The sequence below is a fragment of the Mus musculus genome, chromosome 5, assembly GCF_000001635.26.
Source record: "Mus musculus strain C57BL/6J chromosome 5, GRCm38.p6 C57BL/6J".
NCBI classification, from domain to species: domain Eukaryota; kingdom Metazoa; phylum Chordata; class Mammalia; order Rodentia; family Muridae; genus Mus; species Mus musculus.
Window position 1 is genome coordinate 140,138,394 of NC_000071.6, and position 26,293 is coordinate 140,164,686.

The window sequence follows — 26,293 nt, forward strand, 5'->3', positions numbered from 1 at the left end:
CCAGCTGTAAGGCACTAAGGGACCTTTAAGAAAGGAGTTCCACGAAGTTATGTAACTTTTTACTGTGTCAATACAAGCAGCTCAGCTAATAAACTCCCGACAAGACTTTTAAAGCTCTCTAGGTATGAGCCATTTGCAAGCATCTGGTATATGAACTTCACTATCCAGGAAGGCAATGGAAAGCTACCATCTGTAGCTGTAGCTCCGCCACCTACAGCAGGACCAGTGGCTGGCCCCTTGGCCTAGGAACACACCTGTGGCAAGACAAAGGCCCAACCTTCTCTCAGCCACTCTCTGGGCATTCAGTACCCAGGAGGTGCTAAGCCCTCTATGGGTGTATTTCTCAGACCCCTGGGCAATGAGTGAGGTCTCTAGAATGTACCTACCGGGGATGGCAACATGCTCATGAGTGAAAAAAACAAGAGATGGGAAGGTTTGCCTGGGACCACTCACCACTTAGCCCTGTGCCCAGGAACCTGGAGAGATTCTCACTAAGGCTGTGCTGGCTGCAGGATGTGTCTACAAGCCGGGCACTCAGAAGTGGCAGGTGATGCGTGCCATCTTGACTAACAGAGTAGCCTTAGATGGGTAGAGTGTACCTGCTGGACCTCAGAATGAGATAGAACCAAGCTGTGGCTGTCTTGGCCCAGTAGTGCTCTCCTCAAAAGGGTAGGGGCTGGAGATGACAGCAAGGCCATAGGTCTTCATGTGAAGTACACAGTTGTTGGAGTTTGGTCTGTTGTTTGTTTGTTTGTTTGTTTATTTATTTGGTTTTTCGAGACAGGGTTTCTCTATATATCCCTGGCTGTCCTGGAACTCACTTTGTAGACCAGGCTGGCCTCGAACTCAGAAATCCGCCTGCCTCTACCTCACGAGTGCTGGGATTAAAGGCGTGTGCCACCATGCCCGGCGTTTGGTCTGTTGTTTTGTACTGTAATGAGAAACTCTGTACCCAAAGGTCTAGGCCTACGAGGATATTCTCATGTTTACAAGCTTTTGCTGTGCAAACCTTGTTCCTTGATTTAAAACAATTGGTTAAATAAGATTGGCTATGGACAATTACTGGAGGAACTTCTAGTAGGTAGGTTTGGAGTTCCCTTGTTGGGGGTGGAGAAGAGAGAGGTGTGAGAAGAGGCCAGGAGGAAAAGGAAGAAGAATAAGAGGAGAAGAGGAAGCCACCATAAGAGGAGATGGGGCCATGGCGTAGTCAGGAGAAACAGCAAGTATCTGGGGTATCCCACTAGAGAGGTAGCCAGGCCAGCAGTTAGAAGAGTAAATTAGGGTGACCCCCAGTAACTGTCAAAGCCAAATAAAATAACCATAGTCCGAGTCTCATTTATTCATAAGCTAGCTGGAGATAAGCTTAAAGTGGTTGTACAACATTCAGGGGCTGGTGATGACCAGGGTCTGGGCTTTAAACAGCAAGCTGTATGGCTTCTGTAGGAACAGCTTCCTGGCTCACTGTGGCAGGGATCTTTCCTACCAGTCATCCTCATAAGTCACCTTAAATCCCCAGAACTGACTCAGGACATACCCCTCCTGACTCACCAAGGCCCCAGGAGCCCACATCTGCCTGTCCAGAGGCAACTTCTTCTTCCTTTGGCCTATGTATAGCTTGCCTTCTACGACAAAGTAAGACTGTTTGCCCATCTCCCTTCTCACTAAATGGAGACTCACAGGAAACCCAGCTGTACACTGGACTCTACAGAGCAGGTAACAGAATGGAAAGGAGTCGTGCTGAGGGAGGGAGTAACCTCCTAAATCCAAGCTCCAAGATAGCTGGGAAGTCGAAAGCCAAGGCCAGCCTTGGCCAAAGCTAAGGTCCTTCCAAACTCCCTCCACAACAGACCACTCAGCTGTGGGACTCTCACACCTGCCTGCTCCTTGCCTCTGATCAATATGTGCCCAGGTCCCCATTATTCCCTCCTCCAGGCCATCCTTTCCTGCATCTGACCTAACCCCCACCAGGCCAGTGGTGAGGCCCAGAAAGCAGTGAGCCTGTCTGCTGCCACCTGGTGGAGGCAGAAGGTGTATGGTTCCCCACTCCAGTGAATTAGGACCCCCTGGTTGGCTTCCTCCTCTAGACTGCTAAATCCAGCTACTATTCCATCCTCAAAGGGCTGGATCTGCCAGACCTTGTGCTCCTCAAGGGCCCTACAGTATGAGGAGGACTCTAGTGGGGACAGGGAATTCTGTGATTGACTGGGCACAACTGTCTCTCAGTGACTCCTGTGAAAATGCGGCAAGTGTCTGAATACATGGCCACTCTAGACAGCAAAGGTTGCATACCCAGCATAAATAGCAGAGCCACAGGCTGAGGAGAAAAGCCACTAGGGCTCTGCTCACAGGAGCCTAACTCACCACAGCCATGATACCAGCACACCTAGGCCCAAAGGAGGAAGGTCACTGAGGGCCAGCCTGCTTCAAGAGGCCAGAGTGCCCATGCATAGGAGGACCAACTGTAACAGGAATCTCCAAGGTGTGTATGTTGGGGAGGGGGGCTCCTCACCCTCCCTCATCTGGACTAAACTGATGAACACTCACAGTGACGATGACTATGAAATAGCAAGAGCACCTTGCTCCACCCAGCTGAGCCTCCAACTGGCTTTCCCATAACCCTGGGACACAAAACAGGAGGAAGAACCTGCCAACCTTACATCCTGCAGGGAAAGGTAGGGTGCTTGACATATACCCATGAGCAGGGTGACAGCGAGATGCTGACAGGGAGCATATATCTGCTGGAGCTGAATCCTGACAACACTGGTCACTTGACACAAAACATTGGCTGTGCCCTGACGATCATCTTCCTAAGGACCTATGTGGAATGCATATGGCAGCACAGATGAGATCTCTCAGTGAGAAAATACCAGGGAGCTGCAAGGTGTCAGAGAGCAGACCCACAAATCTCTCCTCGTTGGCGTTTCTCATGGAGCTAAATGTGCTGTAATAAAACAACTATTAACACACTTACATTGATGATGGCACAGCTCACTAGAACCCCAGTTAACCTTTCAGATGAGGCTGGAGAGCTGGGTTGTGGCAGCTCACAGCAGCCCCAGTGGATTGCACTCCTGGCTACTGGCCACCTGTGAGACATTGGAACAAGTGTGCAGCCAGAGAGTGGAGTGGGGAGATAAGCGCAGGACCCAGGCAGGTTCCACAACTCGTGTGACTTGCTTTATTCTGCCAAGAGTGTCAGTGAGGGATTCTCCTCCGTGCAGGGACAGCATAGGCCCAATGTGCCTGGTGAGAATCTCATGGGCAGAAAGAACAAGCAGCCAGCCTGGATTGTGGCCTCTTCATATGGCACAGCCTTGCCACAAGCCATCGCCAGAGCTGAAGCTCAGCAGCTCCCACTCTAGTCATGCCCCAGTCTTGCCCCAGTGAGACCTATAGCTGTCCTCTGAGCTGTGAATCCAAAGGTGCTTCCTGACTTTCCCAGATAGGTTACAGCAGTGTCATGCATTTCTGATTGCTTCCTCATGGGATCCCACACCTAAAATGCTACTGCACTTTGTAGTTATCATGGGTTTGATTTATATATTTACTTGTTTGTTTGTTTGTTTGTTTGTTTTTCAATAACTAAGAATTTAATATAAGAACTCATAAAAGTTAGTAAGTGCTCTACCACTGAGCCACACTTCCAGCCCCTCACTGGGGGACTCTAGGCAGGTGATCTACCACTGAGTCACACCCCTGCCCCTAGTTAAGCTGTATCCTCCACCTTCTTTTTACTTAGGACAGACATTAAGTTGCTCAGACTAGCCTTAAACTCACTCTATAGCCCAGGGTGTACTGAACTTTGCATCTTCATGCCTCAGCCTCCCCATTCCCTGGTGGACTACAGGCCTGTGCCACCAGGCTAGCTCACAGCTGTCTACTAAACATCCCCCTCACCAAAGGCTCTGTTGCTAGCCTAGGAAAGGGCCCTGCTCAGTGTGGACTCCAGTGCTCTCTGGAAAGAACATATAGCCATGCTGTCACCCTGGCTGTTCCTTTAGACACTTCTCCAAGTGGACAACCAAGAGCACTAGCTGGGTGAGGGTCGAGTTGTCTGCACAGAATGACTGGCCCTCGCAGCACCTCTCTGGCAGTCTGCATCACACCAAGGTCAAGGACAAGCCAAATAGATGTGACAATCAAAACCAAAAAAGCTGATGGCACAGAGTGTGACAAAGGCCTTGCCTAGGATGCTCTGCAGGTTGGCCATGCTACAGGGCAGTCCTATGTTTGTACATAGGTGCCTGGAGGCTTAGGTTCAGTCCTGGGTCTTCGGGTTTCAGTTTTCTTGTCACTGAAATGCGGACAATGACAATCCTGCTTCTTTTTTTTTTCTTTTTTTTTAACAGCAATAATATTAGTTATTTTATCAACCATAAGGCCTTATAGTTTTCTGATTTTATGTTTATATATTTATTATCGTTGACTGACAAAGAGTGAATTCTGAGTCTTGTGTGTGCCAGTTCTTTTTTTTTTTTCCATTTTTTATTAGGTATTTAGCTCATTTACATTTCCAATGCTATACCAAAAGTCCCCCACACCCACCCACCCCCACTCCCCTACCCACCCACTCCCCCTTTTTGGCCCTGGCGTTCCCCTGTACTGGGGCATATAAAGTTTGCATGTCCAATGGGCCTCTCTTTCCAGTGATGGCCGACTAGACCATCTTTTGATACATATGCAGCTAGAGTCAAGAGCTCCAGGGTACTGGTTAGTTCATAATGTTGTTCCACCTATAGGGTTGCAGATCCCTTTAGCTCCTTGGGTACTTTCTCTAGCTCCTCCATTGGAGCTAGAGAAAGTACCCAAGGAGCTAAAGGGATCGACAATCCTGCTTCTAAGGTCACAGCCAGAGTCAAGCTGAGAGATACAACTGGAAAGTGGGTAAAGAGCAGCGCAGGCGGCATCTGGGGATGTGGCTGTGTGGTTCTCCTGACAGGCAGGCTCTCACCTCATCTTGTACGGTCACGCAGCCTCTCCAGAGAATTAAGCAAACCTCTATCTCTGCTGGAGGGAGAGCAGCATTTAGCATGCAGGAGCTCTGCCCTGGTACAAGCCAGCCGGGAAGGAGAGACCAAGTGCAGTCCACACTGAGAGTTACTCTCTTCTTTAAAGTGGAACATTTTCTCTACCTTCACTCCACAAAGCTACATGAGACTTCACAGGGGGCTCACAATACTGCAGATGACAGAGAGAACAAGAAGCCACAAACTGCTTGGAAAACACTGTGCCATCCTCTAGACAGGAACACCACAGGAACCTGCAGCAAGAGGAAGCAGGCTGCCGCAGGGACCACATGGTTACACAGCACAGACTGTCTTCAAGGCACCTGGCAACAACCTGGCAGAAGCCTTGCCTTGCCTTGAAGTGCCTTGACACCCACCTCTGCTGGCTGGGGTTGCCTGGAACCCTCTAACCACCAAGTGCTATATAAGAAGTAAAGTAGAGCACATACCAAAATAACCCCCTTGGCTGCCCTCCTCCCACACACACCATAGCCTCCACTTGCCCATGGCACACACCTACCTCCATCTCCGAGCTGTGGGCATGTACCTTCTGAACCATGTCCTCGGCCTCCCACAGGCGCTGTGTCAGCTGGGTTGAGTACTCAGTTTGGGTCAGCTCACTGTCGTAGGATCCCAGGATGGCACGCATGCCATCTCTCTCCTATAGACAAGATGGTCAGGTCAGGGTGGGGACAGTGTGTGAGGTGGCTTGGAAGCATCAGAGATGTGAGCTTTAGAGTCCCTGCACATGCTCAAAAAGCTCAGGACTCTGGCATGCTTCCATCTGCCAGAGGTGCATACCTCCAGAGAGCCTGCACCAGAGGTCTAGGCCTGCAGAGCTCCAGACTCAGTTTTACTGGGTGAGTGAGCCCTGCCAACAGTACTCACTTCAACCATGCCAGGGAAGACACCAACTTGGTGTGAGTTCTGACGAGTGCCACCCAGAGCAAGAACACAAAGCTGGGGGCTAAGGCCCAACCCTTCCTGAGCAGACTCAGAATCCTTGACCCTGTCCTAATGCCTGGACACTGAGGCTCCAGAAACAGCTGTGGCTTCAGCGAGCACCTCACATCCACAGCGAATCACAGACGTAGGAGGCCACCAGCCTATCCAGCCATATTCCACACAGAGTATGAGTGACAGCTGGAGTTGTGGCTAACGCTCCTCAGCTAGTCTGTGCACACTAGAGATCCTAAGGTTGACAGCCTGAACCAGAAAGCTAGCAGTGGAGAGATGCTGCAGAGACTGGGACCAAGTTCTCTAAGATGTTAGAGAGGGGTCACAGGAGCTGAAGAGGAACGCCTTCCACCCTGCCAGCAAGGGGCCCTGTAGACATGCAACCTGCCCTGTGTGGGGAGCCAAGATGCTGTGAGGGCCACATATAGGGTACAGCATTGTTAGGGAGACTATCTTCCCCAGGGGTGCTCACTGCATTCTCTTTGCCCATGTTTCTTAAGTATGTCAAAAAACAAACAAACAAACAAAAAAACAAAACAAAAGAAAAACCTACAGGGCCATTAGGCTCCTTTAGACATAGATATTACTCCTAGGGAAAGGAGACCCAGCCCCAAAATCCCAGGCACAGGCTGGCGACTCCCCTCGACCTGATGTCACCTTCTGAGAGTTCCATGGAGTGCACAAGCGAGGGTGGCAAATCCTCCTTGGAAGTCCAGGCGTGTCAGGAACCAGCCTCGCCTTGGGGAAAGTGAGCGGCTCTTCATCCCGCAGGTGTGGGCAAGCCCAGCTCTGGCCTCTAACTGGATCCTGAAGTACATGTGCTGACGAGCTGATGAGCTGGGTGCCTTCTGCTTAAGCTTTGCCCATTCATGTAGCCATCAGTGAAGATGCTGGGGACAGCACAGCTCAGGAAGAAAGGGACAGTTCCAACTCCAGCTCTGCTCTGAAGCCAGCTATCTAGTCACCCCAGGTCTCAAAGCCTCCCTCAGCAAGAAAGTGGTCACAAGGGCAGCTGTGTGGATCAATATTGCTGTGGACAAAGTGTCCAGTGAGCTATCGTGCTGACAACCATTACTCATGAAAACATTAGGATTTTTATTACCATTGGCAAATGCTGTCCCGGCACAATGGCCAGGATGTGTCTCCTATGTGTTGCAGCACATCCCTTCCCAAATCACACACTCAGGAAAAGATCAGGGTGGCCAGCACAACACACTCCCTCCCATGTGACCTGCATGGTCTGTCCACCCTGGGAGAGGCTCAGTGGGGAAAAGAATGACTTCCATAGACTGGTTTTTTTAGACTACATGGGCACCAGGAGCAACACCCATAGCCACCAAGGACTTTCCCATGAGGCTAAGGCCCTGACTCAAGACTTAGCCACCCTCAGCACCAATACTGCCTATTCCTTTTTTTGTTTGTTTTTTCGAGACAGGGTTTCTCTTTGTAGCTCTGGCCGTCCTGGCACTCACTTTGTAGACCAGGCTGGCCTTGAACTCAGAAATCCACCTGCCTCTGCCTCCCAAGTGCTGGGATTAAAGGCATGCGCCACCACCGCCCGGCAATACTGCTTATTCTTAAACCCCTCTATTTAAGTGGATTGGGATGCTGGGGTGCAGAGAACACCCTCCCACCTCTCCCCCTTAGCCTGTGGGCCTCCAAAGCCTCATTGGAGATCTCTTCCCTCCCAAGCTGGGGACACAGTTACCACCCTGGCATAGAATTCATAATTAGTGAGTGCCAAAAAATTCAATAAGTGAGAAATTAAAGTACCAAATCCAGCTGGAACTGGTCACCGGTCTGGGGGCGATCTGTTTCCACGGGAAGGTTTATGAAGTGCCATAACTTTATTGAAATCCTATATCATCCCATTGACTTTTATCGTCTCGAGCTGGTTACCCAAGTTATCATTAGCAGAGTGTCGATGCCACGAGAGGCCGGGCGGGGGATTTCCTTTCATCAACAAACTGTAATTGTCTCTTTTATTGATCGGTAAATCTCCCCACTGCTGCCTTTCTCTGGGCTTCTCTGTGTCTCCAGGCTGGCACAGAAGAAAAATAGAACTGGAGAAGTTTGCTGTTTGTATCTTTTCAAGGAATGGCCATCACAGCGAGGGTGCTGTGTGGTGCAACTGGGTAACGGCTCTTTAATGAGCAGTGCCACTCCTGCCTCAGCTCCACTTGAGCAGGCACAGGCGATTCTGCAGCACCAACAGGCGCCTAGGTGGCACCCACAGAGCCCTAAAGACCTGCTTGCCAAGTACCAAACAAAATGGTATTTTCCACTGAATGCTTCTCCTCGGGTACAGAACAATCCTGTTTGAAAGCAATCAAATTTGCTCACCACATAATTAATGGCGAGGAGAGAGTGCTGCAGACAGTCGCACAGAGAAAGCCATCAACTGAAGATGGAGACCTCGAAACCACCTGAGACAATTAGAGGGATGGTCAGCTGCTTGGGCAGAGAGGCCAGTGGCCATCAGACATCAATGGTGGTGACATCAGAGTAAAATACCTGTTGGTATGATGTAATGTAGACAGGCTGGAGCAATGGCTCAGTGGGTAAGTGTTTGCTGTGCAAGGATAAGGACCTAAGTTATCTATGTGGGCCCAGCACTCATGTAAAAAGCCAAGTGTGATGGAACTTGCTTGTTATATTAACACTGGTGAGGTGGCAACCCCAGGGCTGGCCAGACTAGACACATTAATGAGCTACAGGTCTCAGTGACAGGCTCTGTCTAAAAAAGAAAGCAAGGTGAGGGCTGCCAAGATAGCTCGATGGTAACATTTGCTGCTAAATCTGAGGATCTCAATTTTATTCCTGGGACCCACAGGAGGGATTAAGCTCTCACCTGACCTACATGAGCCCCTACACAAACATATACACACAGGCACCTGTGTATTTATACAGGCGGGGGTGGGGGGGGAGAGGGAGGGAGGGAAAAGAGAGAAGGGAGGGAGAATAACTACAGCTATGTTGCATTAACATTTTCAATTCACTCCTAGCTAGAGAAAGCAACAACAAACCCAAAGAAAGGACTCCATCCATGTCCAGAGTGGTGGGTTTAGTTTACAGGAGCTAAATAGTAAGTTTAGTGGGTTCTTTTAAAGAAGCATAGATAGCCTGAGGGCGGGGGGGGGGGGGGAAGCAGCTGCATCACCAAAAAACCTCACCCAAGCATACAGATGACCCCACAGAGTACATCCTTAGAACTCTCTGCCCAGCTTGCAGGCAGCTCCACCAATGAGTCTCCTCTCTCCAGAAAACGCTTCCTGCTTACATAACACCAGAAAGGGGTTCGTGAGCCATGTGTCTTCTGAGTTTCATTAGTCACAACCCAAGACTCAACCCCACGTCCTACCTGAGCCTCCTCCCCTTCCTCTACAGGTCAATGTTTTAATCTTGGGGCAGTGGGGAGAGAAAGTGCTGCACAAAAAACTAGTAAAAAATAAAATTCTGAGGCCAGGGGTTCATAGTAGTTTTCTAGAAGAGAAACTGAGGCACAAAAGTGTAGAATAAATTGTCTCAGGACCCAGGAACTCCAAATCACTGCCTCTGGAACCTGAGTCTCCTGACAATGTCCTTTCCCCATGACAACATTTAGGATGAACTCAGACAGCCAGAGTGGAGTGGGGGTGGGGAAATAGATGACCATCACAGAACAAGCAACAGCCAACATGGGTATCCCTTACTCCTGGGCAGAAACTGCATGCTCCAAGAGAGTCCTATGTAACTATCATTGTATTCGTGGAAGTCCTGTCATTCATCTTTGATCCACCAGTGTGCTCACTAACCCATATTTGCATAGAGAAAGCCCCACTTAAACCAATGGAGGTCATAACAGTACAGCCCAGTGGGCCTTGGGGCAGAGTGCAAGAACAGACCAGTGGACAGAGCACTAAAAAGACAGTAGGCGGTCACAGGTAACCAGAGTACGCAAGCTCACCTGTCTATATCCCAGCCAGAGGGCAGTGTGGATAGTTCCCAGAGGGCCTTGCCAGAAAGCGGTTAGTTTCTTTCTGTTGCTGTGATGGAACACCACATACAAAAGCATCAATGAAAGAATGGATTTGTTTTGGCTTAAGGTTCCAGAGGGGCATAATAGGGGGTGAGGGTAGGGGGTCAGTCACAGCAGCAGAAAATTGAACAATTGCATCTTCAACTGCAAACACCAAGAAGAGCACAAACTGCAAATGGGCAAAGCTCTACACTCTCAAAGTTTGTACCCTGTGATATATCCTCAGAAAGGCTTCACCTCCTAAAGGTTCTACAACATCTACAAACAGTGCCACCAAACAGGACCAAATGTTCAAACGCATGAGCCTACAAAGCCCACTTCTCATTGTCCAGAAATAACTCTTGACCAGCCTCTGCACACTGTGGGAAGGAGGTGTCAATGTGGGGTAGAGGACCAGCCTGCAGGCTGTCTCAGGTCAAAAACACCACAAGGCCTACACTGGCAGGACATCGGTTTGCTCTGTAACCTGAAGAATATAATCAGCCTCTCTGAGCCTCAAGAGACTATACTGTACTGTGTAGAGGCAAAATGGCTTTGATGATCTTGGAAATTCAAATACAGCCCTTTGCAGGAGGTTCTGGCCTCAGGCCACACCCTCCAAGTGGCAATCATTCTGGCTGTGTGGGTGTGGGCATCACTGCCATCCTCTATTCTCTCACAGCTGCTTTCTCCGTGTCAAACACCCCTGCTTGGATGGATATAAGTGACCTGAGAAGCAGGTGTATGTGATGCCCTGGAGCCCACTCAGGCTATTGGAAAGGCTGCTGACAGAGGGCTCGAGGCAACCCTTGTCACTCCCCTCCCTCACTAAAGGGAACTGGGTTGGAGGCATTTTATGTTGGCACAGGGGTCTCTCCCTAGACCCAGAGTCCCCCACCCCACAGAAGCACCTGATAGTAGAGCCTACAGGTGGTGCAGGCATGTCTCTTCCCCCTCCCCCTCCTTACCCTCCTCCCCTCCCCCTCCTTAGCTTCCCCCCTCCCCTCCCTTCCCTTCTCCTCTCCTCATCCCCTTCCAGCCTCCCCTGCCAATGCTGACTCACTGGGCCGCCCACTCACCACAGTTCTGCCTCTGAGGGCCTCTATGCATGGCTGCTGTATGCATGGCTGCTCTCTGTGGGCATCTCCTGTGGTTCTTTCGCAAGCCCCATGGCCTTTCTCCTTATCTAGGTTCCTCCACTCAACTCGTAGCCACTCCACACGGCTTTCTTAAGAAAAACTAAGTCATGAGCCTACAGCCCACAAAGAGCTGGAGTCCACCCAGCTCTGGGCATCCCAGCCCTGCTCCCTGCCCACTCTCCCATCATGTCTCTCAGAGTCATTCACTGGTCACCCTCAGATGAATGAGAGCTGGAGGCATGGGGGCGTCCACAACAAAATCAGTTCCTGGTAGATGCCTAAAACCCCTCTTTTACAGGCTCATTTCTATCAGAGGCTCTAGCTGTACCCCACTCTGAAAGCTGAATAGATGCGAGAGTCTGTGGCCCCTGCCCTAGGTCCCCAAGCATTCTGGCCCCACTGCTTCCAGCTCTGGTCACGCTGCCACCTGGGCTTGTGCCCTGACACTTGCCTCCACTTAAGGAACTCTTCAAGATCCTGAGCTTCAAATCCTCTTTAGAGGGCCCAGGCTTCTCTCTGCAGCCCATTCTGAGGGAATCCTAATAGGTCAGGAGCATAGGTACCAGGGAAAGGAAGAATTCTATCTCTACCTGGCACATACCCTGAACATCCACACTAGTGGAAAGAGGTTCCCGAAAGGAAGACAGGTCATGTTATCATACTGCTGGATGCACTTCTGTAGGAGGGTGACGGTGCCAGCACTGCTCTGGTGCTTTTGTGACCCACACAAGCTTCCGTTCTGACCAACCATAGCTGCCCGTGAGTGCTTGGGGCAGCAGAGACAGGCCTGACCAGAGCCAAGAGCACAGTTCTGTCAGGGTTTTCTCTGTTATCTCTGTCTGGCCCGTTTCCATCTGGAACTCTCTAGAACTACAAACAAACTCAGGCATAAAGAAAGCTTACCTGCAGGGTCAGAAGAGAGGCCTTTCCATGGTGCATCTAGTCTGTCACTGGTCATCAACTCAAGGGCACCTCCACCCATCTCTGTGAGGGCTGGCGGCTCAACCCAATCAAGGAATTGGCCTCTCAAATTCCAGGGGCCTCACTGTCCACAGATCCCAAGACCAACCATAACACAAGGGAACGGTGAGTTACTACATGAGGCAATCAGCCAATAATATCCATGGCTGGTGCCATTGGTAGGGAATGAACCTGGGCCCAAGAGAACCTCTGCAAAGCCACAAACTCCCAAGGTCAGGAATACAGCAGGACTCTAGCAGGGGAAGAACAGAGATTTCGGTGCCTGAGCAGCAAGGCAATCAGATGAGGGGCCCTGTGTAGAATAGCCCTATCCACAGGGATCAAACTTCCAACAAGAGTTACCATCACACAGAGGATGACTACCATATGTGTGCCTGCCTTGATGCTGGGTAGATAGGAAAAGCCACAAAAGTTGAATGCTGAGAGTCTGTGACCACAAGCCTACATGCAAAACCCCAGAGCTAGAGATAACTAGTCTGAAATCACATACCATGAAAAGTCCAGACGGACACACCAGCAGAAGGCATGGGTCCTGTAGGGAGGGAAGAATCAATTGACTCATTAAACACCCATCCCTCCTGCCAAGGAGAATCAAAGGCTGACAAGGAGGGTAAAGAAACAACCATCCTTCCCCATACTCGGTTCACCACTGTGCAATCTAGTGAGTTATACAGTAGAGCCACTGAGAACCTTAAATCGGGATTTAGGGGGAATGGCACTAAGATAGCAGGGTTGCTTTGAGGTATGTGATGGTTAATCTTGGTTGGCAGCATGGCTTGATCTCAAATGGACTGAAGGACAAAGTGTTGACAGACCTGTGGGTGACGTTCTTGAGGTGACTTGAAGTGGAAACACCTGCCCTCCCAGTAGTAGCCCAGATAAAAGGAGGTCCCAGAAGAGAGCTCGGCTCTCTGCCAGCTTGCCTTTGTGACTCACTGGCAAGTTCATCTACCCTGTGGCTGCTGCACTACTTCACTGGTATCAGAACCCAGCTTCCTCTGGCTTCCAGAGTGACTCTCCAGGAATCCCCTAGGCTTCCAGGGCCAGGCAGAGGCTGATGAGACACTCAGCTCTGTGGGCTGCTGCACAGCTATTAGGCCCTCAGCTCTTCAGTTAAGGCAGCCACTATACTTCCCAGACCATTGTGTAAACCAGTCTAATAAATCCTTAGACAGCAGGAGTGGGGTCAAGATATAGTTAACTGCACAACAGAAACTATGCAGGGAGAAAGTGGAGGGCCTGAGGGGAAACTCCAATAAATTCAAAACAATGGGAGGAAACTGTCGCCACGATATCTTTAAGTGGTACATATAAAGTACTAAATTGGAACACAGAAATTCAAATGGGAAGAATAAGCAATGAAGACAAACTAAACACGCTGATTAAAAGACGAAGCTCATACTGTGTAAGAAAAACAAGTGTCCACTGCAGAGTATTTCCAGAAAATAAATGATGCACGGTGCAGGCAGCCAGGGAGAGTGGCAACCCACCAAAATTGAATAAGACAAAACTGAAGGCCAAGGCCTCACCAGAGCTGGATGTTACTCTACGGACCCCTAGCCACCAGAGACTGGGGAGGAGGGACACCAGACAAAGAGGCTCACTGTGCAGCCATCAAAGGCTCAATTCACCAAAACAACATGAGCTGCTGAGGAGGAAGGGGCAGTGCCAGCCTGGAAATGTAAAGCCACCACTGACACAGTGGAGATGTCAGTGTGGCCATCAGGGACAAGTGAATTGACAGCCAAGGATTAAACATGAAAAGTGAAGACCAACATGACAAAATCTGACTTGAGGTGTGGCTGGTATGATACTTTCCACACAAACATGAGGAGCTGAAATATTCCCTAGATCTGAATCCTGGGGCTAGCCTAGCCCTCATGGGGTACTGCCTCATAACAACACAGGCTGGTAAGCTGCTATCAAACCTCAAGGGAATGACTAAAAGAAAATTAACTTGTTTTTAAAACTTTAACAGTTAAGAAATTTAGCAAGTGCTATGACATAGAAGACAGAACACAAATTCCAAATGAAGAATCATTGAGAACTACTTCAGAAAACAAACAAACTAACAAACAAAAAATGGTTATCCTGAGAAGCAATTCTGCAGATTGTGAACATCTAATATATTTGTGAAGTTTAAAAAAAAACAAAAAAAACAAAAACATTTTAGCAAGCAGAGACTAAGACCCCTTAGAGAAACATGATGATATAAAGAGACACCCCCCCACACCCCCGGACAGAGCCAGCATGGTGCCTCTGCAGGCTGCCCTGCAAGCCTTTCAGCCCAGAATGCACTCCCCTAGAACTCAGGTAAAAACACAGGAGGGGAGGACTAATGTTTGTAATCCCAGTGTTTGTATTCACATATAATGTTTGTATTCACATGTAATGTTTGTATTCACAGTGATAGGAAATGGGGGGCAAGAATGGGGGAAATCACCCAGAAGCCTGAGAACCAGCCATCACTACAGAAACCACACCAGAGACCCTGTGTCATCAAGTTGCAAGGAGAGAACTGACTTGTGAAAATGGTCGTCCACTGACCATCATGCGTCCATGAGCACACACAAAGCAAGCAGACGGACGCAAGAGGCAGCTTCCTGTCAGGAAGCACACAAGTGTGAAGAGGATTTGAGCACAGGACTTTAAACAGCCCACCTATCAGGTGCCTGGTAAAACTATCTGTCAAGGGAAAAGACAGAGTGACCTGGATCATTGTGCCAGCATCAGACCTGCCTGACAGGAGTCCCAGGAGCTTCACCACCACAAAAGGTGGAAAGCTTGTTCCACCTTTATGGAACAAGGACAAGAAGGAAAAGTGAGGGCAAGGTAAAAAATAGCTGACTCTCCTTTGCTCCACTCATCACAGAGATGATCAAAAACAGTCAAAAGCACAGACTGCCTGCTCATTTTGAGTACCAGAATGCAATTCCAAGAACCTAGGTTGAACAACTGCAAATCCAGGAAGTCTGGTGCCCCTTTCTGGCTTCCTCAGGCACCCACAGCACGCACGCACACACACCCACTCACTCTCTCTCTCTCTCTCTCTCTCTCTCTCTCTCTCTCTCTCTCTCTCTCTCTCTCTCTCACTCCCCCTCCCCCTCTCTCCCTCCTAAATACGATAAAAGTAAACCTTTAAAGTCAGCGCATTAGTTGACTGCAGTGCCCCTGGGTGGTAAGTAAGGATGGTTCAGAGAGCCTGATTGAGATCATCCCTTAACCTATAAAGTGACTCAGTGTTGTCAACCCTGGACTAAATTATTCCTAAATATCTATGACCAACACTCACACAACCACTAAAACAAAATTAATCCCACCTAGTGACACAGGCCTGTTGTTCCCATTACTCTGGAGACTAAAGCAGAAAGACTTCAAGTTCAAGACCAGTCGGATATACAGAGTATGATCATGGCCAGCCTGGAAAGCTTAGTAAGATCTTTGCTCAAAGTAAAATGTAAGAAGTGGACTGCAAGGTACAATGAGGCGTGGGGGTTGCAGGTGGCTCCAAAGTACAGTACTTGTCTAGAGTTCCTCCCACCTGCACCAATACCTAATGAGGGGTTGGGTACGGCTTAGTATAGGAGCACCTGCCTAGACTCCCCCAGTGAGGGGCTGAGATGTGTGTGGCTCAGTGGTAGAGCCCCTGCCTAGACTCCCCCAGTGAGTGGCTGGGGTATGGCTCAGTGGTAGAGCCCCTGCCTGGAACTGCCCAGTGAGGAGCTGGGGGTATGGCCCAGTGGTGGAACAATTGTATAGCATATGCAATATGCAAGGCCCTGGGTCCAAGCCAGTATAGGGGGTGTATGGGAGCTGCCTAATTCATAAGCTGCCAGTGGGGGTGGGGGGAACTGAATGATAAGAACTGTACAATTAAAACCAAACAAGGCAGATGAAGTAGAGAAGATAATGAGAAAGAAAACAAAGAGCAGTGACCAAGCACAAAACAGGAACAAACACGGGATATTGTAAACCATGTCAACGATCATTTTAACTGTGCATGATCTAAGCACACCAATTAATCTGAGCAGGCCACTTTGGACGACTCTGTCAGAGTGCATAAAAAAAAAGACCTAATTATATGCTGTCTGCAAGAAGTGGTCTTTGAACAAAAAGACACATCTATTAAAGGTAAATGGAGGAAGATATACTCCAGTAACTACAATCCAAAGAGAGTTGGAGGGGCCAGAGCAGCAGTTCTCAACTGTGAGTTATGATCCCTTGTGGGTCAAACAGGGATCACCTAGCACCATCAGAAAACATAGATATTTACATTATAATTCATAACAGTAGCAAAACTAAAGTTATGAAGTATGTCTTAGGGTTTCACTACTGTGAACAGACACCATGACCAAGGCATCTCTTATAAGGACAACATTTAATTGGGGCTGGCTTACAGTTTGAAAGGTTCAGTCCATTATCATCAAAATAGAAGCATGGCAACATCCAGGTAGATGAGGGGCTAGAGGAGCTGAGAGTTCCACCTCTTGTTTCGAAGGCAGCTAGAGCCTTGTTTCCAGGTAGCTAGCACAAGGGTATTAAAGCCTACACCCACAGAAACACACCTACTCCAACAAGGCCACACCTCCTAATATTACTACTCAGTGGGCCAAGTATATACAAACCATCACAGAGTAGTAACAAAATAATTTTATGGTGAGGGGGTCACCACAACAGGAGGAATTGTATAAAAGGGTTGAAGCATTAGGAAGATTGGAAACATTGGGCTACAGAGATGGCTCAGCAGTGAATCCAAGCACCCGCAATGCTTGGAATGCATTTCACAACCCTCTGTAACTCTAGTTCCAGGAGAATCAATGCCCTCTTCTGGCATCCAAAGACACCTGCAACTCACTTGAAGACACCCAGACCCAACACTACATTTCTGCATGTCAATGGACTAGGGAAAAAGCACAAGAAAGGAGCCCAGCTCTACAGTATTACAAGGGTCACTGTGACAGAAAACCATGACCACGCTCCACACTAATTCACTGATACTAGAATGCAAAGATGCACACAACACAAACAGATTGAACTGCAGAGAGAGACAGATGATTTCCTGGTACATGTCAAAAATTCAACAGTTCTCTATCTGGAACAGGCAGAAAATCAGTAAGGACACCACTGACCCAAACTGTGCCATCAATCACCTTGCCTGATGGTGATGGAGAGCGTATTCCCCAAGCTCACAGGGAACACTTGCAAAGCAGCACACTGGGGCCAGAAACACCACCACAGGGAATGGACAAAAGAAGAATGTGGCCACTGAATTAAACTGGGTACCAGCTGCAAAAGAGCTGAGGGTGAGGCCCCCAAATGCATAGAAATTAACAAACCACTTCTAATTAATGCACAGGCCAAAACAAACAAATGAACAACAACAACAACAACAAAAAACTACTCAAGAAAAACTCAACAATGGTTTGGAACAATAAGAAAGCAATGCAACTTTACTGAGAGTTGTAGAAAACAGTAAGCACGGGGCTCAGAGAGAAACTTACATGTGTGTTTTACAAAGGTCTAGAATCACCTAAGCTTCCAGGAGAGAAACTATGCAAAGGAGAACAATGTGAGCCCAAAGCAAGAAAAAGAAAAGAATACAGACAAGAACAGAAATGAGTGAAAACTCACAGAACCCAGGAAGAGCACAGTGAGGGCTGGATCACTGAACAGTCCAGGAGGCCTGCGAAAGTATAGCCAGGGACTGAGGGCAGGGAAGCTGGCTCAGTAGGCAAGTGTAAAGATCTGACTTCAAATCCCCAGAAACTAAGCAAAGCCAGACATTGCAGTGATCCTGGTGTTCCTAGAACAAGCAGGGAGGGGAGCATGAGAGAATCCCAGGGGCTCAGGGAGCAGCAGCCTGGGGTGCACAGCAGTGAAAAGGAGATGCCACCTCAAATGAAGTGGAAGGTGAGGTCTAACACTGGAGATTGTCCTCTGGCCTTTCTGTGCGTATGTGGCATATGCACATCTGCAAACACACACACACACACACACACACACACACGCCCAGAAGAACACTCAGAGTGCTACCACAAGAAGCAGGAGCAGCTGGAGCTCACAAGGGAGAGCACAAGTTCTTGAATGGGGCCCGGCTACCAAAACCCAAAGAGGGAGGAACAACACTTGGGCTCATCCAGTGCCTGCTCTTCCTTGGTCCCAGCTACGGCGCACAGAGTGCAGTAGTGCTGTGAGCAGGCCAGTTAGACATCCCTGTGGGCCTGAAGCCAAGCCAGTGTCCAGCCAGCCCAGGCACTGGGTTTCTTTACTGAAACGCATAGAAACCAGCCTGGCTCTGGGTTGAGTTGTTAGCATCATGAACACATGGCACCCTGACTTCTCGCTAAAGGCTTCACTGTCACAAAGGGACTGCAGTTGTGGTGCATCAGTTCCCCCAGGTCATGGGGGAAATGCATTCAGTCCCATCCTCTGCCTCTTTCCTTGCAAACCTGACTGACCTGACCTAAGATGGTGATGACAGCCAGCCCCTTGCTGGAATCCATCCTGCTTTTGGAGTGACTCCTGACAGGAGTTCAGTGTGACAGGATAGCCTGTTTCTTTTAAAGGAACACGAGTTTTCTAAATGGAAAGCAGCAGACCCACAAGGTCCCATTAGAATCTAGCGACTAGATGGCTACTATCTCCTGATTCCACAAGGGAGGTGATCACTTCACTGCAAGCCTTCAGGAGACAAAACTGGTGACCTACAGCTGCTGTAAGGAGAGCTCTATAATGTGCCCAAGTCAAAACCCTCACCACTAGATAGGAATGGCGGCATGCTCCTGTAGACCCAGCTACTCTATAGAGGCTGAGGCAGGAGGATTACTTGACTCAGGCTTGGACAATACAATAAATGCACCATGTGTTTAGGAAAAGAGAAGAATTACATAGCACAAGGATGCATGCTATGTGCTTTTAACCTTAAGTAAGACCATGATAGTCAATGCCAATTATCAACTTAATTACACTAATAAAAGTCTCAAAGGGCTGGAGAGATGGCTCTGTGGTACTACTGCTCTTACAGAGGACCTGAATTCCAATCCCAGCAACCAAATCAGGCAGCTCAAACTGCCTGTAATCCCAGGGATCCAATACCTCTGACCTCTGCAGGCAACTGCAATCAAATGCATATAGCCACTCTCCTGGAGAGAGGGGTGGAGGTGGCCTGGGCCTGACTGAGACACAGCGTTGGGTGTGCTGGTCAGGTGTTTTCAGGGAGGACTGACTGTAGCACTTTGTGGGCTGGGATCCATGCATATGTGGACACTCAGCCTTATACTCAACCTGCTACAACCACAGGCAGCTGCCACCACCTACTGACACCACCATAACGGACTGAACCTAAAAGCACTCTTTCTGCTTCTTGGCACAGCCATGAGTTAACTAAATAATACATAGGTTATATAGATACTGGTTCACTAATTATAACAAACAGACTACAATAAAGCTACTAGGTACAACTGCCAAGTTCAAATGTATATAAACATCAATACAGTGCTACACAGCTGTAATCTCAACTCAGGAGGCAGAAGCAAGAGGACCAAAAGTTCAAGGTCAGCCTTGGCTACATAAAGTCAAGGCCAGCCTGAGCCAGACATCCTTTTCTAAAAACACAGTGACTTTCTGAATCTCTAAGTATACATAACACTGGGTAAGTACATCAGTATATCTACACCTTCTTATCAGGGAGCCTCTGGCTGAGGAACAAAGCAGGAGCAAATGGCTCAAGGTGGCCAGATACAGGGAAGAGAGGAGTGTACTAATTTTTACTAGACTCAGTTAATAACAGCCTATCTTCTCATAAGCAGTAAGGCAACTAAGAAGAAACACATAAAAGCACACCAGGTGACCAGGATAATGAGGAGAGAAAACAGAAAGGAAAGTTTATTCTGTGACAAAGTACAAAGGAGGGGCGGGGCTCCAAAAAAAAAGCAACTGTAAAATATATCATTTAAATGCAAATGTGTTAAGATAAGGACATAGCTCAGCAGTAGAGCCCCTGACCAGAATCTCCCAGCAAGGGACAGGGAGCCTGACTCAGCAATGAGGGACTGGAATATGACTGTAATAGTAGAGCACCTTGCTACAACCCCCAAGTGAGGAGCTAAGGTGTGACTCAGTGGTTGAGCCCCTGCCTAGAATCCCCCAGTGAGAGGCTGGGGTGTGGCTCAGTGGTGGAATACATACCATTCATTCGGAAGACCTTGGATTCTCTCTGATTCATTCACAGGGTAGTAGATTTCTCATTATATAAAGGACGACTAAATTAAATATTTCAAGTGTACAAAAAACATTGTCTGGCTGAAGAAAGCCACTAAAGCTATATTCCCCTTGTAAGAGAACTGTCTGTAACCAAATGATGAGGTTTCCAATGATAGTGGAAAGAGCAAAGGTGCAGATTTAAAAATGGAAGCTGATCACTGCTAGAAAATTAATCGCTGGAAGAACCCACAGGTGAAGATGAGTTCATAGGAAGAAAAGGAAGCCTCCTGGGGCAGGCTGAACCTTTCAGTCAGCATAGAGCGCCTAAAAACAGCATCTGCAGACCCAGGATGCCAACTGACATGGCTAATGGGAGAGTCAGGCAGACCACAAAGAACCAGACCAAAGGAAGCTTCTCTGGGATACAGAGGAGTTGAACAGAGCAACCTGCCACTGACACAGCATTCTCAAGCAATGACACCCAGCACCGACCTATTGGTCAACTCCATGTACACAGAAGCTTCACAAACACACACTACCATGAGGTCTCACGAGAGTCCAGGAAGCAGGTGTTCGTAACATTTATTTTAGACAGAGTCACACTAGGCCTCTGCAGGCCTTAGACTCACAGTAATCCTCCTGCTTCCATTTCCAGAGGGCTCGGACAATAAGTGTGTGCCACCATTCCTAGCCATGTATCTTGTTAAATTTTTACTGATACCATTCAAAGCATAATTTGAGAGCAAGAAAATTATAGTAGAATTCAACAATTCAAGAGCTTAAGACCCAGCAAGTAGTTTTAAATTAAGAATTTTATTTACAACTCATTGGTTAAATTAAAGGGAAAAAAAATCACAATTGAAACAGATAAACTTCCAAACTCTTTCAGGGTTTGAGTTGCAAGTGTCACCAAAGGTCCATGTATAGAAGGAAGGCTTGGTGGCCAGTCTGCTGTGCTACTTGGAGCTAGCTGGCCTTTTAGGAGGTAGGGCCAATGAAAAGAAGTGAGGTCCCTGGGGGTATGACGTGAAGGACACTGTTGAATGCCAGGCTCTTCCTTTTCAACTCTTGGCTTCAGGGCCTGAAGGTGAATGGCTTGGATTCACCACCTGCTTGCCCAAGATGTCTGGACTGGCCACAATCTAAAGCCATAATCTGTTACAGCATAGAACTACCAAACAAGCATTTTCCTCTTCATAAGGACAATCTTGGCAATCTGTTATCATGATGGAAGGCTGCTTAATACAATGAGAAAAATGTAATATATCAAACGCACAGCATGCAACTAAATTACAGCCTTAAGAGCAGAAATCCAAAGAGAAGAATGAGACTCAACTGGCTACATACACAACTCAAATTCAAACACGAATTAACACCATAGAAAGGAGGGAGTGATAGGAAAAGCAAATGAGCAATACAGAATAAATATAGAGAATTAATAAAGCCAAAAGCTGACTCATTCAAATGACTAATAAAATTAATAAGCCCTTAGGCCTGAGAGATGGCACAGAGTTAAGAGCACATAGTGCTATGCACAGGATCTTAAGTGTGGTTCTTAGCATCAGTATTGAGTACCTCACACCTGCCTGTGACCATAGCTCCAGGAGACACCACAGGCACCTGCCCTGGCCTCTATAGGAACCTGCACTTACATGTACCTACCCACAGAGACAGATGGATATTCACATAATTAAAAATAAAAATGAGAAATCTTTTTGGAAAAATTAATATACCCTTGATGAAGTTAATAAAGAAATATAGATTACCAAATAAAAGTGAGCTGGAAGCAGCACACAGTAGAAGAATAGTAAAATCACCAGGAAAGGGGGGCTACAAAGGTAGCTCAGCGGGTAAGAGCACTGGGTGGGTGCTCTTACAGAGAACCTGGGTTTGATTTCCAGCATCACATGGAGGCTTACAACTGTCTGTAACTCTGGTCCCAGCTTCTTCTTGTTGCCCTTGGTGCACATTCAGGGAAAAAATTTATACACATTAAGTTTTTTTAAAAAAAGTTTTAAATGAAAATGTAGTGCTGGCTCATGCTTGCTCTACAAGCCAGAGGACCCGAGTCAGGATCCTAAGCACTCATGCAAAGCTGGGCTTGGTGAGAGATTTGTCTGAAAAATCAAAGTGGAAGCTGAGGAGATACCCGAGTGGCTTAAGAGCACTGGCTGCTCTGCTCCTGCAGAAGACCTGAGTTCATTTCCAGCACCCATGTTGGACAGCTCACAACTGCCTGTAGCTTCAGTTCTAGGGGATCTGATGCCCTCTGTTGAACTCTGAGGGTACCTGAACACATGTGATGTATCTATGAACATATACACATATACATAAATAAAAATAAATCTTTCTTTTAAAGGTGGAGAGCAATTCAAGAAAATATCCTCTAGCCTCTACATGCATAAACATACATGCATACTAGGGCACAGACAGGAGCATGCTCACACACAAAGAATAATTTAAGTGCTGAGGCTAAAGAGATGGCTCCACGGGAAAAAAACCTGTCTGTCACTCAAGCATAAAGATCCGAGTTAAGATCCCCAGCATCCACTTAAATTCACATGGCCACATGAATCTGTGACTCCAGGGATGGGATGGGAAGAGGCAAGTGGATGGCTAAAACCTAGAGGCCGACCAGTAACTTACACACTGGTGTATTCCATCAGATCATTAAGGAAGAAGTAGGCACGTATCTTACAGACTATTCCAGAAAACTCACAGCACAAAACCTGATGGCCAGACTCTCCAGGCATCACTCATCCGGAACCTCAGCTAGATGGCTAAGCAAAACCAGCAATGCACAGCTCGCAAGAGAGAACTGCTCTGACCTGAGACCTCTGTGTGGGTTCATGTTTGGAAAGTCAGAAAGCTAATCCACATTAACAGAAGAAGTAAGAGAAGTCATATAGTTTCAATATTTGCAGAAAAAACATTTGCTTATAATTGATACGTATTCACCATGGAAACAAGGCAATAAAAAAGAGCCTCCATAGGGTTGTCAAGATGGCCCAGCAGGTCAAAGCACTTGTTCTGTAAAGCTGATAACCTGAGTTCCACCCTCCACTCCATGGTGGAAGGAAAGATCCAACTCTCAGAAGCTATCTTCACGTGAATGCTATATGGCATACACCACACCTTCACACACACATATATACACATGCATACACATAGTGAATAAAATAAGGTAAATGTTCAAAGAGAATTTCAAAAGTGCCTCCTAGCACATGGAGACTAGCGAGCCTGCTGAATGGCTACATTTCCTCCTGCAGAGCAGTGTGAATTCTAACAGCTATGTATAGCTGGCTTAGCTGAGACTGTTAGGGAGGGACACTCAGCCACTAACCCCTCTGTTCAAAGCAGTCGTAGTTGAGCTTCTCAGAAGTATAAAGGCTGGGAAAGAAGGTGATGGGGATTTCCAGCACACGACACACTGTGAACAGATAATCCGACTTAATCTACAAACGATTACTAAAGTAAGTGTGCTTAGCCGTGCCGCTGGGCCAGAGCAAGATCATCAAGGACAAACAGAGCCCGGTTCCACATCAAGGAAGGGGGAACCAATGTTCAAGGGCTGCCTGGGTGGCAGGGCAAGTTCAAGGCCAGCCAGGGTAAGTTAATAAGTCTTTGTCTCAAAATCAAGCACAAGAGGACAGGGGCTGCAGTTCAGTGTACACAGTTTGCTGAGCAAGGCCCTAGATGAATCCCAGGCACATTCACTTAAAACTCTTACACTGCAGCCCAAGTGTAAGAAGGAACCATGACTGCCAAGTTGACAGGATCTGGAATCAACATGACTCAAGGCAGGTCTGTAGGGTAGTTCCTAGATAAATTAACTAAGGAGAAAGACCCTCCCCCAAGGTACATGGTACCTTCTGGCAGTGGCTCAATGAGGCAGTCTGAATGAAGAATGTCCCCCATAGGCTTCTGTACTTGAGCACATGGGCCCCAATTGGCAGTATTCTGGGGAGGTTAGAGGTTCCTCCTTCCTGGAGGAAGTGCAGCAAGAGGCAGGCTTTGGTGGTTCATAGTTTCACCTTACTTCCTGCACTTGTGCTCTGCCTCCTGGGTGTGGATGAAAAATTACTCAACCAACTTCCTACTCCTGCCCCATTTCCTGCCTTTCCCACCCCAATGGACTACTTCCCTCTGGAACCACAGGCCAACACAAACCTATCCTTTCCAGTACTACTATCCCCAAACTTAAGGGGTCTCAGAGAAAGGCTGTTGCTTTTTGCCTGCTCCCCTCTACCTCCTGCTGGTGAGTGTACTCGGCTGCCTCCTCTGATGCCTCTGCCACCCTTCATTAATATCTGACTCCACCTCTCCCTTCCTGGGCCTCCAACACAGACTCAAGAGGCAGCGCTGGGTTTCTAGCTCATGGCACTGTCTTCAGAGGATGAGAACTTGGAGCACTGTGGCTTCCTAGCAGAGGCAGGCTGCTGGCAGTGGAGGGGCAAGAGGAAGACAATGAAGGTGATATCCACTTCTCATTCTGTCCTAAGAGAATTCTCCCTCCTGCCTACCACTGTGAGGTGACCAGCCTCGAGCTGCAGCCACCATGCATGATGGGGTATATCCACTGAAACACCAACTAAAATAAACCCTTCCTCCTTTAAGTTGCTCCAGTCAGGAATCTTGTCAGTGGGACGTGAAAGTGACTCTCAGGGCAGATAAAGCCACAACTTTAACTGAAGGCACAGGCAACAGCAAAGGCTTCTAAATCAGGACATACATGCACAAACAGCAATCATAGAGGAATCTGAAAGCAGAATAGCGTCCAGCCAAACTAAAAACTTCAATTAAGTGAAAGAACAAAAAAATTCCAGATTTGGGCGGGGGGCGGGGGGGGGGGGGATTTACAATCACTTATTTAACAAAAGGCTAGTGACCAGAATGTATCAAATACCTTATGAATCATCAAATCGAATGGGCAATGGAGTTTGTTGTGTGCCATTTTCAGAGGAGGGGGCAGTCATAAGGAATGTCTGTTGCCCCAGAGAAGGGCCACAGGTCAAAGAAAACACTACCCAAGTCATGAGGTGAGCCCCTTCATTCACACTGTATCCAAGTCATGAGGTGAGCGTCTTCATTCCTTCGCTGTTTTCTGAGACAGATACAGAAGCAGCTGAAGGGAGAGAGGTTCCCCCCCCCCCCACAGTTCAGGAATGCAGCCCCACAGTGGGGAACTCAGGGCGCCATAGTCAGGAAGCATCATGGAGGACGCCTAAAGAACAGTGCATGTGAGATGTGAGGAGCCAGTGCCCACGCCCAAGCCCTGGGCCAGAAAACTCACAGCAGCACGGTTGGTTCACTGCAGCTGGGTAGGAAGACCCACCATCAGGAGGGAAAGACACGTGGCATTCTCAGAGGGCGGAATGAAACCTCTGGACCCAGCAATGTCACCATTAACAAAAAGAGCCAACCACCGCAGTTATGTGTATAGGTACCCACTAAAATGAAATTCAAACCCAGGCAAAGATAACAGTGAGTTTGGCTCTGGGGGTGGCAAAAGGGAACAAGATAACAGAGACTAGTTACTTCTCGACCTGCAGGGTCCACAGACATGCTGATGTCACCTACAAACAGTACATTTAGAGAGAGTGCTGTGGCCCAGGGTGGCCTTGATCACACTCTAATCCTCCCACCTCAGCATCCCGAGGTCTGGGATTACAGCAGGCACCATCATGCCCCACTTAGCATGAAACTTTTTATTTAGGAAGCATCTGTGCAGTCGGCTGAACTGAGGGCATCCATTTGAGGCTAAGTTTCTTGCTCAACCACTGTCCCAGTATGAAGTCTGGAAGGACTAGGCACCCTCACACAGTGTTGCCCAGCGAGCATTCATGGTGGGGGGTGGGATGCAAAGGGAAAGGAGAAGGCAATGTGGGATCCAGCAAGATGGGAGGCAAGGGTGTTGAGCAGGGACCACAGTTAGGATTAATCTGGGTACTAAGATCATCACTAATGGTGGAAGAGACAAGAAAAGGTGGAAAGGGGGAGAGCTCTGAGAA

The 26,293-nt window shown here is 48.1% G+C and overlaps 1 protein-coding gene across 6 annotated transcripts in view; it reads right to left on the minus strand.

Moving 5' to 3' along the window:
* The window catches only part of Mad1l1 (MAD1 mitotic arrest deficient 1-like 1), a 312,920-nt gene that overhangs the window by 129,705 nt on the left and 156,922 nt on the right, over positions 1-26,293 (minus strand). For 4 of the 6 annotated variants that reach the window (NR_152617.1, NM_001359025.1, NM_010752.3 and 1 more), the window contains one exon: positions 5,527-5,667. The exons of the other annotated variants lie outside the window; for them this stretch is intronic. Coding sequence is in view for 3 of the 4 variants with exons in the window: in NM_001359025.1 (NP_001345954.1) it covers positions 5,527-5,667 (141 nt within the window). In the remaining variant the exon portion in view is untranslated. The remainder of the gene's footprint in view (positions 1-5,526; positions 5,668-26,293) is intronic. 6 annotated transcript variants of the gene reach the window in all.